This window comes from Phaethon lepturus, unplaced genomic scaffold, assembly GCF_000687285.1.
Source record: "Phaethon lepturus isolate BGI_N335 unplaced genomic scaffold, ASM68728v1 scaffold10678, whole genome shotgun sequence".
Classification (NCBI taxonomy): domain Eukaryota; kingdom Metazoa; phylum Chordata; class Aves; order Phaethontiformes; family Phaethontidae; genus Phaethon; species Phaethon lepturus.
This window is the reverse complement of record NW_010559739.1, coordinates 9,051-23,221: the sequence shown is the minus strand read 5'-3', so window position 1 is coordinate 23,221 and position 14,171 is coordinate 9,051. Positions and strand designations below refer to the sequence as shown.

General features: G+C 34.1%; 1 protein-coding gene across 1 annotated transcript in view; it reads right to left on the bottom strand.

Moving 5' to 3' along the window:
• Nucleotides 1–11,752, bottom strand: part of UBR1 (ubiquitin protein ligase E3 component n-recognin 1) — a 61,076-nt gene extending 49,324 nt beyond the window's left edge. The window contains exons 1-5 of the mRNA XM_010293457.1: nt 11,547–11,752; nt 9,438–9,516; nt 7,549–7,659; nt 1,739–1,869; nt 1,082–1,220 (exon numbers count right to left, since the gene is read on the bottom strand). Coding sequence (XP_010291759.1) covers nt 1,082–1,220; nt 1,739–1,869; nt 7,549–7,659; nt 9,438–9,516; nt 11,547–11,722 — 636 coding nt within the window. The 5' untranslated portion in view covers nt 11,723–11,752. The remainder of the gene's footprint in view (nt 1–1,081; nt 1,221–1,738; nt 1,870–7,548; nt 7,660–9,437; nt 9,517–11,546) is intronic.
• Between the last annotated feature and the right edge of the window lie 2,419 nt (nt 11,753–14,171).

The following is a 14,171-nucleotide window of genomic DNA, read 5'->3' as shown; positions in this document are numbered from 1 at the left end:
GGGCTTCCAAAACAAGTTCTCTACACAGCAGAATTTCACACAAGAAGAGAGGAAGTAGTTGTATATTGTGGAACTGTTATAATTAAAACAATCTAACCTAGTCCTGTGCTGCAGCAGGTGCTTTGTAAAACAAAAAGTCTGATCAACTCTGGATCTAAAATATACATTTCAATCAAAAGGAACCTTCATAATGGAAACATTTAAAAGTTACTCTATATTTTACAAAACCTACAACTGCAGGACAAGCCTTGTAATTACGCAAGACTGACACTACTAACTAAATGCAAATAAACTTTCATTACCTGAACATAGAGAAACATAAAAAGAAAATGAGAGTTTTTACAGATTAAAAAGGATATTAATACTAGTAAGATATTTTATATGTAAATATCCAACAAATACATATATATCTACAGACAAAAGTTTCTCTGTGTGCAAACACACAAGTTTTGTACTTTTGTGATTTAAAAAACCATGTTTGCAATTAAGATAATTCAAACACTGATCACGCTTTTTTCCCCCCCCCCAGTGGAAAAAAAAATTACATTATTAGTGTAAGTTCTTTACATGAGACATTAGTTTGAAAATAGTAAAATTGTCAGGTTCACTCACATTCCTTCTTGGATTCTTCCTGGTTTCATTTGCATAATTTGAAATTTTAAGATTTTCAAATGAAGTCTGAGCCAGAATGAGCACTAACTCTTGCAAAGTGTATGGTACATTTCTGATTAAGTATAACTGAATATGCCTACTGCTGACATATATTTTTCAGACAAATAGCATTAAAATAAAACATTAATCTCAACTGAGAAGAAAAAAAAAAAGAGGAAAAGATGCCAAACAACTTCAGATAAATCAGCTCTTCCCTTTCTCAAGAAACTGGGTATCATCCTGAAGAAAAATTTAATACAGTTTAAAAACTTTCTTGAAGCAAGTGCTGATTAACAGTTACGCTACAACATGCCTTTCTCTCTCCTCAAGCTCCAGCATCCCAGAAACAAAGATTCTATCATCAAGAGACTATAATAGCACTTCTTAAGGTTTAATAAGTTAATTTCTCCCATATCCAGGATTCACTAACCTCTTTATCTATGGCAGTAGTATGCAACTGGGCTTCACCGAGTTCGCAGCCAAGTGCCCTTTGCAGGCTATAGATGACATGATCGTAAGAATGATGTTCATCGTTGAAAAGGACACAGTAGTAGCTGTCTACCTTCTCTCTACTGGGAAAAGCCAACACATCATCATACAAATAAAAATAAAATTGTCAATACTGTCCTATCCAATACAAGCAACAGCTCACTTGATAGCTTGAGAGAAATGTAAAATATAAAAATACTATAGAAGAAAATTAGGCATGTTCTTCACATCAAAGACACACCCAAAAATTCCCTCAACATCTATAGTAGAATAAGCCACAGAAACCATGTACCAAGTACAAAAGAGATTTTAAATTACTTGATTATTTCATTATTATTTTCACGCTGCTGTTTTATGATCTCATTTGTTTTTTAACATGACGCACAACAGTCTGTCCCCATTTTGATGGAGCACTGTCACACGCTACTTTTGCCATGAAGTATCAAAAGCTTTTCTCTATATAACTGCAGGTCAAAAATGCTACACTGCTGTTTACATGGATTTTGGCACTATGTTTGCATGAGTGTAAGAATACCACAGGCAAAATTATTATCAGAGTGTCTAACGCCTTGAAGAGAAAGTTGGAAATACTCCCTACCTAATTGTGAGCTCCGGGGGCAGTTCCTTCTCTTCTTCCCATATAAGCATATCTACAATGTATTTTACAACAGAGGGAAACACCCTCCTAGAGTGCTCCATAATTTCTTCGTTCAACTGACATTCAGAATTCTGTAAAAGAGGAGATAATATTAATATGGAAATTTTTTAAATTAAAAAAGGGTTGGTAGAATACCTTATTACCATATTTCTTTCAAGAACTTAGCCTTTTCACGATTTTCAAGCAAATTAATCTCACCCAATTCCTTCTCTTCAGAATTATTTTATCCCAAGGGCTCTCAGTAGTATTCCAAGAGTTTCATCTGCCTTTTTTTAAGGATTTTTTTTTTTCTAGGAATAGACTACGAAAGGCCTTACCAAATGTGTTAGGAAACTTCAAATTTTTTTTTTTTTCAGCTTAAGTTTAAAAAAAGCTGGTTAACAGTTTTATTATACCTGAAGATATTAAAAGTTTGCAGTCCAGACCAAATTCTTCCCCTGCATTCTTTGCTCTTCTGTGCAAGTATTCTGTCAAAAATTTATGACACTACTTGAGCAGAATCATCCAAGGAAACCTAACTCTGTTCTTTTCAGAGATCCCATCCCAGATTTAGAAATAATTCAAAATATCCTTGTGAACTGACATACTTCCCATCCACCCAGATAAAGCTCATTAAGTGAATTGTCTACATCATATAACATTATTAATCCTTTCCATAGCATTTAAGCAGGGGAGAAATTAAAGTTATAAGCAAAGGATATCATTACTAAATCTGCACTTAAGAATGAAGCAATCAATATTCAGCTACAAGACATAGATACGTTCCAAAGGCTTTAACCCAAAATCCCTGATGACCTTTTCCACATACCACCTTCCTTTCAGTGTCCGCATATTATATAATGTTGTTATTAATGTTAATGCAACCAAATCCCGTAATTTCATATACAAATATGACACAGAAACAGCAGCTGATGTTTTTTAGAGTATTTACACAGTTTCCTATAATTTTATGGTCACCCAAACTGCCTACAAAATCTGAATATGTATGTGTTTGCCAGAAGGAGAAAAGGTGAGAAACAAGGATGCTTTCCAAGAATAAAGCTTTTCACATATGACTTTGTGTATGGCAGAGGTGAGTGCCCTTAGTACTTCGGGATTCAATCTGACATGTATTAAATAGAAAAGAACAGAAAGAGTGATGTGTTTAATATAGCTAAGAATTAGGATTTTTCAAAAACATGAATCAACTATACAGTCACATTTATCCATTTATGAAGCAGATTGCTTTTTGAAAAAAAATTCAAGTAAAATTACATTTTAAAAAAGTGTAAAAAAAGCTAAAGCTATAGTGGAAGAGAAGTAAAAATGCGTTAATATGACAAATTGCTTCCAAAGCTCTGAACAACAGTTTTCTGACCTGATAAGCATTAGAAGAATAATTTGGAGTCAAACATACAATCTAAAATGTCTGCCAATGAAATAATGGTCTATAAATATCACTGTGTGTACATACTTAATTTTGGATAAGCTCGTGATAGATCTTGGTAATTAAGAACATAAATGTCTGGGGTAATTATTTTTTTCCCCAGACTGACAAAGCTACTATCATCTTAAAGTTTGAAGCAGAATGAAAAAAAAACTATAGCACTAAGAATAATCTAATTGAACTGAGCTGTAAATATACTTCCCCCCCGCCCTGTATTTCTTAAGAGTTTGGCTTTTTAAGCATTAACATATGTTAAGCAAAAATGACAGAGCTAGAAGAAAACACAAAGCTGTGCATAGAGATACTCCAAACAAGAACCTTGTAGTAAGAATGCTGCTCTTCTTTAGTCTATAGAAGAAAGCAAAGGAAACCACATCAAAGGATTCATAAACTATAATAAGTGGGGGTTGCATTCATACAAATAGCAAGGAGTTAAATGATGCAATGCCACCTCCAATGCTATCCACATTAAGAGAAGTCACAGTAAAATGAAATTAAGATACATCTAATGTAAATTGAAAGAGGAAAAATAAAAATTCTCCAGAACTACATCCAAAAATGTGTAATTACTTAAGCTTCAGGTGAAGCTGCAAAAAACAAAATTGTGGAAGAAGGAATGAAGTATGTTCAGGCATCAAAGTTTAAAAATAACTAACAATCAATTTCTGTTATATTTTTGTTTACTTTTTTTTTAAACAAACATGTCTGGGAAGTATTTTTACCTTATCTCATACAGGAATTCTTAAAATTATGTGGTTTTAAGGACAGAATCAAGCAAAAAGGTTTTTATATTTCTGGCACAGACGTTAATTGCGCATCAATAGGGAATGGATAACTCCTGGAGTGCCTGGAATGGGGCTTCTAAAATGAAGGATTGCTTTTCTTAGCCCCACATTACAGACATACCAACAAGTTTTTGAAATACCTCCTCATCGTAAAACTTCCTTTTTTTTTTTAAACTAAGGCTTAATTAGGATTTTTGTAACGATACTGTTATTTTACTATTACTCACCTCATTATCTCAGAGATGCTAAAAACTCTGGTGCTTATCTTTAATGTTGCAGATTGAATCCTGTCCTCTACTAAGGGCTCATTTTTAAAAGGAGGTCATTCTGTAGATCAAACTCTAAACTTAATCTACCTTTTAAAAATAGCACCCAGTTCCTAAGCACATTTTTACCACGTTCTGCATAGCAGACAAACACACTGCAAACATATCCCTCTTCTTATTTGCTCCTATCTGATCAGAGTAAGTTTATAAACACCCTAGCATGATATATCCTCTGCACTTAAGAGTAATTAAAGGAATTACTGGTCAGGATCATCCAGAGAAGAGTGCTTTTTGTTTGACAAGTATGTGATAAACTTCTGTACTTATCAGAAAACATGCTGTAAAAGAAATATGCAAGATGTCTGTTCCAAATGCACTTTGCAACTCATCTCTTCTAGTAAGTTGAGAAACTTATGCTGTTTTATCTATGCTGAGAAAATTCTGACATTAATGTACTTGATTCTTAAAAGAGAGAACAAACTATGAGGTAATCCAAACATCCATGAGTCTGTCAAAAAAAACCCTGACAGACAAGCCTTTTATTAAAAAAGATGGTCATGCAACGCAACCTATCAAGTGGTTACATATAGGATATATTAATATACTGATGCATTTCATTACTGTAGTGGTTGTACTTCTGCCATTTTACAAGAGAGTCTCCATATATTGACTGTATAGTAACTACATATATTGACAACAAAGAACTATTGTAATAAGTAACTTTCTAATTCTTCAAGTTCAAATAATTATGTTTTCTATCATTCATGACTTTTGGGTAGCATTCATTGTAGGAGTACGTTCCACTTTATTTGGCAGCAGTTGTAACATAGCTTTGGACTTGCACAACTCAATGACAGAAGTGATGATCAAACAAATTCACTGCAAACTAACTAAAGACCTTATTAGAGATTGGAAGAGAAATATTACTCAAAGAAGCATGGGAGATTCCCTGTTTCCTTGTAATCACAGGTATCATTATAGTTCTCAAAGTCTAAAACCAAGAGATACCGTGTTAGCTGCTGTCAATATTGATATGACCTATCCTTTAATCTTATCTCCATTGGATACAAATGGCCTGAAGAATATTCTGAGCAGTTTATATTCATCTAAACAGAAATAAAATGCTGCAGACTCTGAATGCATGCAGCATCCTCACAAGCTTTGTTTGAATACAGACTTGAAGAAAAGTCCCCAAAACTTGGACAGTAGTGTGGTTTTAACAAGAGTGAAACAGCTTTTTGGTAAACTTTTCATAAAGATTTTGGTGTTTTTCTTAACATTTGGTTTCAGACTACTTTATTGTTATGAAAAAGCTGTTGTAAAGGAAAGGGAGGTAAAAAGCAGAATATGCTGTCACAAGATGCAAATACCAGATCTGTGAGATCAAAATCTATACCTTGCAGAGAAACTGGTTCCCCAGCAGGAAGTAAACATTACATAAATCATTTTAGGGACTTTGGTCAGAGTTGTGGGAACCAAAAAATACTATAATTCTCAAAAGTAAAGTGCTGAAACAACTGTTAGAAGACATCACACAGAGACCTACATTTTAAAGCTGGGAGGTACAATCTATTTTGTTTAGAATGTCTTTGTTAAAGTTTTAATGTGTCCCATAGGTCCACGTTCATCCAGGTATCTGTGTGATTTTTTTGTGAGCCATCACAGCTGAAATCCATAATGTATGCTAGCTACTATCTGTAAGACAAACTGGACAAACTGGTCACCCGAAGCAAAAGTAATATCGCTTATCTAGGAGCAATGGAGATTCTTTGACTAGAAACACTTAATTTTCAAGTCGAAAAAAACTTAATTCTCAACTGAGACCTGAACATTTTGTCTTAAGACCATTGCTAAATTCTTTGTGATATGATAAGGACCTCTCAGCAATCAGCTAGAAATCTGATACTGAGCATCGCACAACATAAATTGTCCATAGTATCCAAAGGTAGCTTTGAAGTTGGTAGACACATGAGTTCTCTACCCTCCCGTATGTCTTTATCAACAGTACCAGGAATCTACCATTGGGGAAGAACAAAAAAACAACCCAAAACAAAAAACACACACAACAAAAAAAAGACAAACACAAACCTATTTTCATTCAGAACACAAGGACGAAAATTACTTTCCAAAGAGAAACTATGCTAGTTTCTTATTCTGGAAGCACCTCTAGAACATGCTGGAAGAAGTATTAAACACATGTGTAGTAACCATGACAGCAGTAAAATTAACCATTCCATAGCTATTTTTGGGTATTCTAATATTGAGGAAACAATTTGGCTCTTTTGGTTACAGGTTTTCGTAAGCAGTATGTAGGTATCAGCCACACATATGGCTCAGTACTCAGGGATCAGTACTGCACAACAGAATAGACTTTACTGAAGTAGAAGCAGGTGAACGCTACAGTGACAAGCTCCAACTGGCAATCAGATGACCCCTTCTTGGGGCTTCAACTATTTTTATCTCTGAAATCCATTAAGATTCATGTGTTTTTTAAGGATGAACAAGTGAAGGAAAACTTTGTTTCATTTTTCTGTAAGACCAGTGCTTTTTATTCCTATTCCATTTGATTTTTTGCCAGATCATAAAGAATAGTACTTTTGCAACAAAACCAGGAGGAATTAGAGGTCTATTTTGCAATGACGAATGCTAAGGTTTTTTTTCTCCTGTTTATGTCAGAATGTAGAACTTGGAAAAAACAATGTTACCTGAGGCAACTGATTTGCCTACAATCTCTCTGAGAACTACTTATAAGATGGCATATTTCTCATTAATATGCTGCTTTATAAGGTGTAAGAAGCATGAGACAACAAGAAGTTAGTTTTAAAGCATAGCGACTCATTTTTGTCATAGTGACAGACCACACACCAGAAGTAACTAACAAAAAAAAAGTTCAGTAATGCAGTAATGTGGAAAAGAGAAAATATTATTAAAATCAAGTACTATATCTAAACATTTACTAACCACTAGGAAACCAATTATTTGTAAATAAGAACTGGGTAATACACATAGCAAAGAGCAAAAGACTGCAATTTTAATGCACAAGAAAGGTAGATGGAACTGTTCTATCGGTTTTGCCTTTTGTTTGGAGACAAAGGATGTCCAATATATGTTTGACCCCAACACACACCTTGACCAAGGAAATCCTGATTCAACTCAATTGGACCTGCTACATGAATTATACAATATACATATTTTCATATACAGGAATAAGCGTTTTTTTAAAAAAGGAGATATTTACAATATTTATTCTTTCACTTTAAGCAATATTCTTACTTCTTTTGCAGAACCTGATACTCCAGGCTCATGTTTAGTACACAGCGGTCCAGCCTTCCATGCCTCTGTATCCCCACAGTCACAAAATCCGCCTCCAGTGGAGCTATGCATCTGTAAAATACAGGTATTTCAGTCATGAAATACGCACATAAAAAGCAAAAGAAAAATAGAAGTGTGCATTAAGTCAAACACAAGTACAAATACCTACTTACAAGAGTCACTGCATAACCATTGGACTTAAAAAAAAAAAAGAAAAAAATGTTGTAAGATAAAGAGACTTATCAGAGGAGTGTCAGGAAAAAATGTAAACTTTTTGAGCAGAAAATAAAGGAGAAAATACAGCTGCCACTGCAAAATAAGTATGCAAGTCAAATTTAACTAGAAAGAAGGTGAAAAAGCCTATGATTGATGAATAAGCGCTTCATAAATGGCAAAATAATAATTTCTGGTTTTATTAGAAAAATTATAGCTAAAGTGCTTAATGTCATCTTTACAAATTACTTGGTAAAGTTTGAAAATAATCTACATAATATGTGTATATTAAACAGACGTTTAGTAGTACCTCCACTTCTAACCAAAGAAAATAAGACATAATCAGCATCTAAAAACATTCTTGCAACTTTAATTTTGCATTACACTTTCAGAAAAGTACAAATTCTGACCCTTCATTTTGGCAAAAAAGTTCAGACAAAACTCAAGCAAAAATAATTATCTTTAGCTTACTCTAAATCCCCAATCCTAAAATAATTATAAAAAACACTAAGTGACCCAATAAAAAGACATTCAAAAATTTGTTATTTACTTGAAACGTTTTAAAATAACCTGATCTAATTAGGCATGCTTCGAGCAGGAGGTTGGACTAGGTGACCTCCTTAGTTCCCTTCCAACTTAAATTATTCTATGAATCTATAAAGAACATAATGTGTATCCTTTAGATTTCTTTTTTAAAATGGAAATGCAGCAAATGTAATCCCATCTGACTACCTATTTCATGGCTGACATTTTGCCTGAAGAAGTTACTAAAAAACAAGGAAAGGACAACAGCTTCTCAGTTCAGCTGTTGTCTGTTTTCCCTGGTTTTCATCTTACCTCTCTGTAAACTGTGTGTGTGCATGCATGTGTATATGGAAGTTATATTAGCATTATTATGATCTTTGAATCAATACTTAGAACATATTCTCAGACCAGTATACAAAGACTTATACAGAGGGGTGGAATACTGTATTTTAGTCTCAGTTAATTTAGATTGCTAGGACCTTCTTCCAAACTGTCTCTCACTGAAACATACCCACTTAAAGGGGATTTATGACCAATTGATAATACAAGGCAAACCTCTTAAGTGGATGTCATGTTAATGAATAGAAGGAATAATTGAAAAAAAAATCTACCCCATTTTTCAGTCATGAAAGATAATTAAACTGAATACATGTTTCTGTATATATTCTTGCCTCTTGCAGCAGAGTTAGACCAGCTTTAAAAATGACACTCAGTATATTGATTTCCATTTCTGCTTCCAAGGCTGTTGAAATTACAGAGTTCTCAGTGAAGAGGGCAAGAAAAAAAGGTGGCCTGGGAAGGAAACAGTAGATGACACTTTAGGTAGTGAGTTAGCCAAGAATTATTTAAAATATCCTTCTTTAATCAAAGCATGGGAATCTCTTAAAGATAACGTTGACTTGGCTCAAAGAGAATCAAAAGGGTATCAGAATGAGATGATCCAGTTCCAGAACAATCTCCTCAATTAAAAAAAAAAAAACAAAACAAATGTTAAGCTTTTTTTTTAACTTTAAATAAAAATTACAAATTGTTTATATGCAGTTTATTATATGCTCAATTAAAACTCTTCTCTAAAGCTACAAGTACAATTTCTTAATATAAGATTTTTCTACCTTGTACCGATGGTTCTTGTGAATGCTGTTCTGGAAGCAGTCCATACAGAGTACACAAGTTGGATCAACTGCACAGTCTCTGCAACAAAAATAGTAACTGGAAAACTTTCTAAAACAAACACATGGAATTTTCATGCACAAAAGAAAATGCTGCTCTGAAAAATTGAGATTGACAACAGAGTCAAATTGTAGAAACACTGGCTACTCCACATCACAGAAAGATGATGGAAGCCGGTCTTTTTAGGCTTGAACCATGTACTTGAACCTGTTATATCAGATTCTATGCAAAACATGCTTGATTTCCACTTTGAAAACTTGTTGCTAACATATTTCTGTTTTTGCTAAGAATAAGCAGCTATTAAAAACCACAATGACTCTGAGGTAACCTTTATTGTTTCCAACTGTAGCCAGTTTGTTAATGAAACTTTTCCTAGGTTATGTCTCTAACTTTTTAAGCAGTTAAAAGTCAAAACCTAAAGAGAATTCCTTTACAAAATGAGCCAAAGAATATTTACTTTGAAATTTACTTTCAACAGTTTCAGTCATGCACTCAAATACCTGAAAATCCAGAATTACTCATAGGCAATCTAATTCCTTCTTTCCCCCTGCCATGCTCCACATACAGATATATTTTTTTTTTATATTGCTGCCTTTTCTTTTTCCCTAAAACATGGTCACTTTTTGTTGTTTAAATGCTGTTTCATTCTATGCAAAATGTGGATGACAGGGGTTTAATAACATATCAAGTTTTTTTGTTGACATCATTCTTCAACATCTAGTTCAAACCGCCTTTACAATGCAACTAAAATAGTACAGTAATTCTGATTACAGAATTAATTTCCTTTCAAACCCTTAGATTATAATCACCGTTACAATAATTCAACCCTTCACTAACATTCAGATTTTAATATTTCAGAGTATCTATTATTTTTAGCATTTTAGAAGCCTAAGGCAAACAACTATTTTGCTTTAGTTGCAGTAGTAAATATAGTATTTTGTATAACTACTACCATGTTTTTGCAAGACAGGAACTCAGAAAAATAAGAAAGAGACCACCTCTGAGAAATACAGCTTTATCATTTTGCCTGCTATCATACAAGAATTCTGCAGAGGTAGGAACAGAATAACTCTGGTTACAGCAGCACTAAACTGCCTCGACCATCCTTTTCCTTCGTACAATCCAATGCTGCATTCACTATACGCTTTCTAGCAAACACATAAAGACTTCTTCAAAGACCATTTTCCTTTCATACACAATACTAACTTAGTCCTAGAAAAAGCTAAAGGGTATGTGATTGATTAAAACCATACAGTGTAATTCATAAAAATAAAGTTTACAGAGAGCTTTCATTTTGACATTTTCTGAATTCTAAGGGCTGGGTTTTTTAGCCATAATAATATTCTTCATCCTTAATAATATTCTTTTGGTATTTCTAATGAAATTTTCTAGGCTTTTAAAATAAACTGAAAACTACAACAAACTATGATAATAGCATCATTTTAATACTAATGAATTGCCAGCACAGTTGCAATCTTTACATGCACCAGAAAGACCTCTGGCTTTTTAATATGAATATTATTAATATTAATATATTGGAAATAATACGATTTAATAAAAGAAATTCTATCAAATAAATGGGCTGCGTCTTTAACATACTCCAGCATGAGAAAGATGATGAAAAAATGACCATTGGCCGCACAGCTATTGCTGAAGCAAAGGACTGATGATGCTCAGAAACACTAGATTCTGTTTCAGACTTTGAAAAAGTGAGTTCTGTACAGTGCAGAGATTTTTTAGGCCTGTTCTCCCTCAATTCAGGTGCAGACCCCATACTCATACCTTATCATCCAATCTTTTTAACCAATGGCTTTCAGTACCTTTAGTATGCTTTCCATTTCCTTCCCCATTTCTCTGCCAGAGACTGCTTTTCATATACAATTTTTCTAACTCTAAAGTGGTTTGAAACGTGAAGCAAATGCCACTGTCAGTTAAGCAAAGACTACCATGACACAAGCAATGACTAGTTAGCAGCGCAACTTATTTTATAAAGCCACTTTGCTGCATTATCTCACATGGGAACATTCATGATAACATACCTTCATTCTTACCTGCAAGAGTATGTTGTCTCCCCTCCTTTGAACACCCTCCCACAGAGCTGGGAGGTTCCACTCTGTTGTAGTTTCTCCAGGAATATATCTGGGTCTTCCCCAAACAAATAACATTCCAGGGGGTATAATATTGCTGCCTGGACCATTTCTTCTTGTTTCTCCAGCAAAGGGTCCATTTCAGCTGAGTAAATATTTGGCACATGTTTTGCCAAGCACTGTAAAAACGTAGCTTGGAAGTTGAATGCTTCATCACACCACTGCAAGAAGAGCAAACCCACGGATAAACATAAATGAATAAATAAATTTAAAGAAAATTGGATTAAGCACTTCTACTGTGAATCCAGAATTCTTTTGCACATCAGAAGTCAGTTCTGTGAGCAATAAAACCCAAGAAACCATGGTTTCCCAAGAATTTCTCCACTATTCTCCTTTCAGTACCCACCACAGTAACCTCTGTTCCCTTGAAGTCTTCTACTAAAACACTCCAAGGCAAGAGTTGGCAAGTGCGCTGCTACTGTAGAGCAACCCACGCACTAATTAATTTTCAGCTACATGCTTGCCAACAGGCCAGCCAATACACAAATCTTGATGTCTGTTCAGCTGCTGACAAATGGAAAGAACAGCAGCTGAGGGTCTCCCTGTCTTAGCTGGGAAATAAGTTGGGGATTCATTCCTTAGCCTGCTGATAGTCACAAAATGTGCAGCAACTTAATGGTCTTTGAAATTGTTACCCTTTACTAAAATCTTGTTGAAACTGATCATCATCAGTTACTGAGGGAGAAAGAAGCCCAACTGATTATGTAAGTTTAATGTCCTTGTGAAACCAGACTAAAATGCAATTTCATGTTTATAAGACAAGTACTTATGATTTGGCTTAAGGTTCTTAATTTTCTTAATTTAAGCCCCCAATTTCACTTGCAACCACTCTAGTTCTCTGAACAGTTCTCTCCAATTACTCTATTTCTGTCCTTCACGTCTGAATATTCTTTCTTTCACATTTTTCCCATTATTTAGAAATACTTTTTTGTGTTCCCCATTGTCTTTAGGAGCCTTGATGGGTAAACTTGTTACCTGATTTGCAGTCTCCTTTCCTACACAACCTCGACTGATGCACAAAAATTTATTTTTGCAAGGAAAAAAAAAAATATATGTAACTTCACAAGCAGCTCTAAAGGGAATTTCCTCTCTGCTTGCTGGCCTAGAATGTGCAAAGCCACCACCAAAGAATTCAGATTGAGAGGAGGCTCAAAGTAGCAGACTATTCAACGTTTAGAAGAGCCTGAAAATGCATATCATCTTATGTGAAAGGCAAAAAAAAAAAAAAAAAAAATCCCCATTTCTGACTTAAAATAAAACCTACATCCATTGAGTCAATGGATTGCCCCCAAAATTGATGGAGATAAAGTATTAAATAACAGACCTATAAGGCTACAGCTCCCTAATTTACTACCTAGATTATAACAGTTCTCTGAAAAAATAAATGAATCAAGAACACATGCAGTTCGAAGTGCGGCAACCCAGCACTCTGAAAGCCAGATTTGCAAACATCATGTAAAAATTGCATATTTGTTTTCCGAAAAAATTGTACGTTTACCTAATATAGACAACTCAAAAAAACTTGTCTACATACAAAATCTAAATAGTAGAAATGAGATACCACATTGAAAAATCCTAGATTAACAATAATATCCGTTACCCAAACTAATCTGTTAAAGGAGATTTGTTCCACATTGTAGTCACTCTAAACACTTGCTTTATGGCTTTAATAAGACCCACTACACTTCTCATATGTTTAGTTTTAGCCTGAGGCTTCTACTGATATTTTGGTCATCACCCTACCTTACATTAGCCTTAGTTAGTCCATTACTTCATTTATCACAGTGATCCATGAACTCAAAGTTATGGAAGAAAATGCATGGCAGACATTGACGAAAAAGAGAAGCCATGGATAATGCGGTCAAACAGGAGAGTAAATTTGTCCTCAAATCGTGCTAGAATACCCTCATTTTATAAGTGCAGGTTGACCAGTCTAATCAGATTTCTTGAATCACAAAGCATTCAACCCATCCTAAAACACCTGAAAATGAAGATTCATCCATGAAGCAAAGAGAAACACTTATTTAAAATCTAATTCTAACACAAATTCTAGATCAAGAACAGATTTGTTATTTGAGCAGTAAGCACCACTGTGATCACCATATCGATCATAAAAACTTTAGCATACACATGCATGGAATATATATGCATTCTGTACAAATACATGCACTCGGATATATAGGTATTTATTTGCACATTCAACAGTGCTAAAGAATAAAAGGAAAAGGAAACAAATTAGCTGATTGTCTTTTTATTTTAATTTGTTCAAATTTTTCAACTACCTAGCAACAATTGTTTTTTAATAAAAATTACACTTACTTGGGGCATAAAGATACCACATTGTAAAAAACAACTGAAATGAAAGCAAAATTTATCAAATACTTGTGTAACAACACTTAAAAAAGAAAAATATCATTTAGGGGTTCTCAAAGACAGCAAATTGTAAAACATAACTTAAAACTGAATTCCTTGATCACGTGTCTATTTTTTATATGTCTGATTTAAGATGAATGGAAGTCAATTATTCCC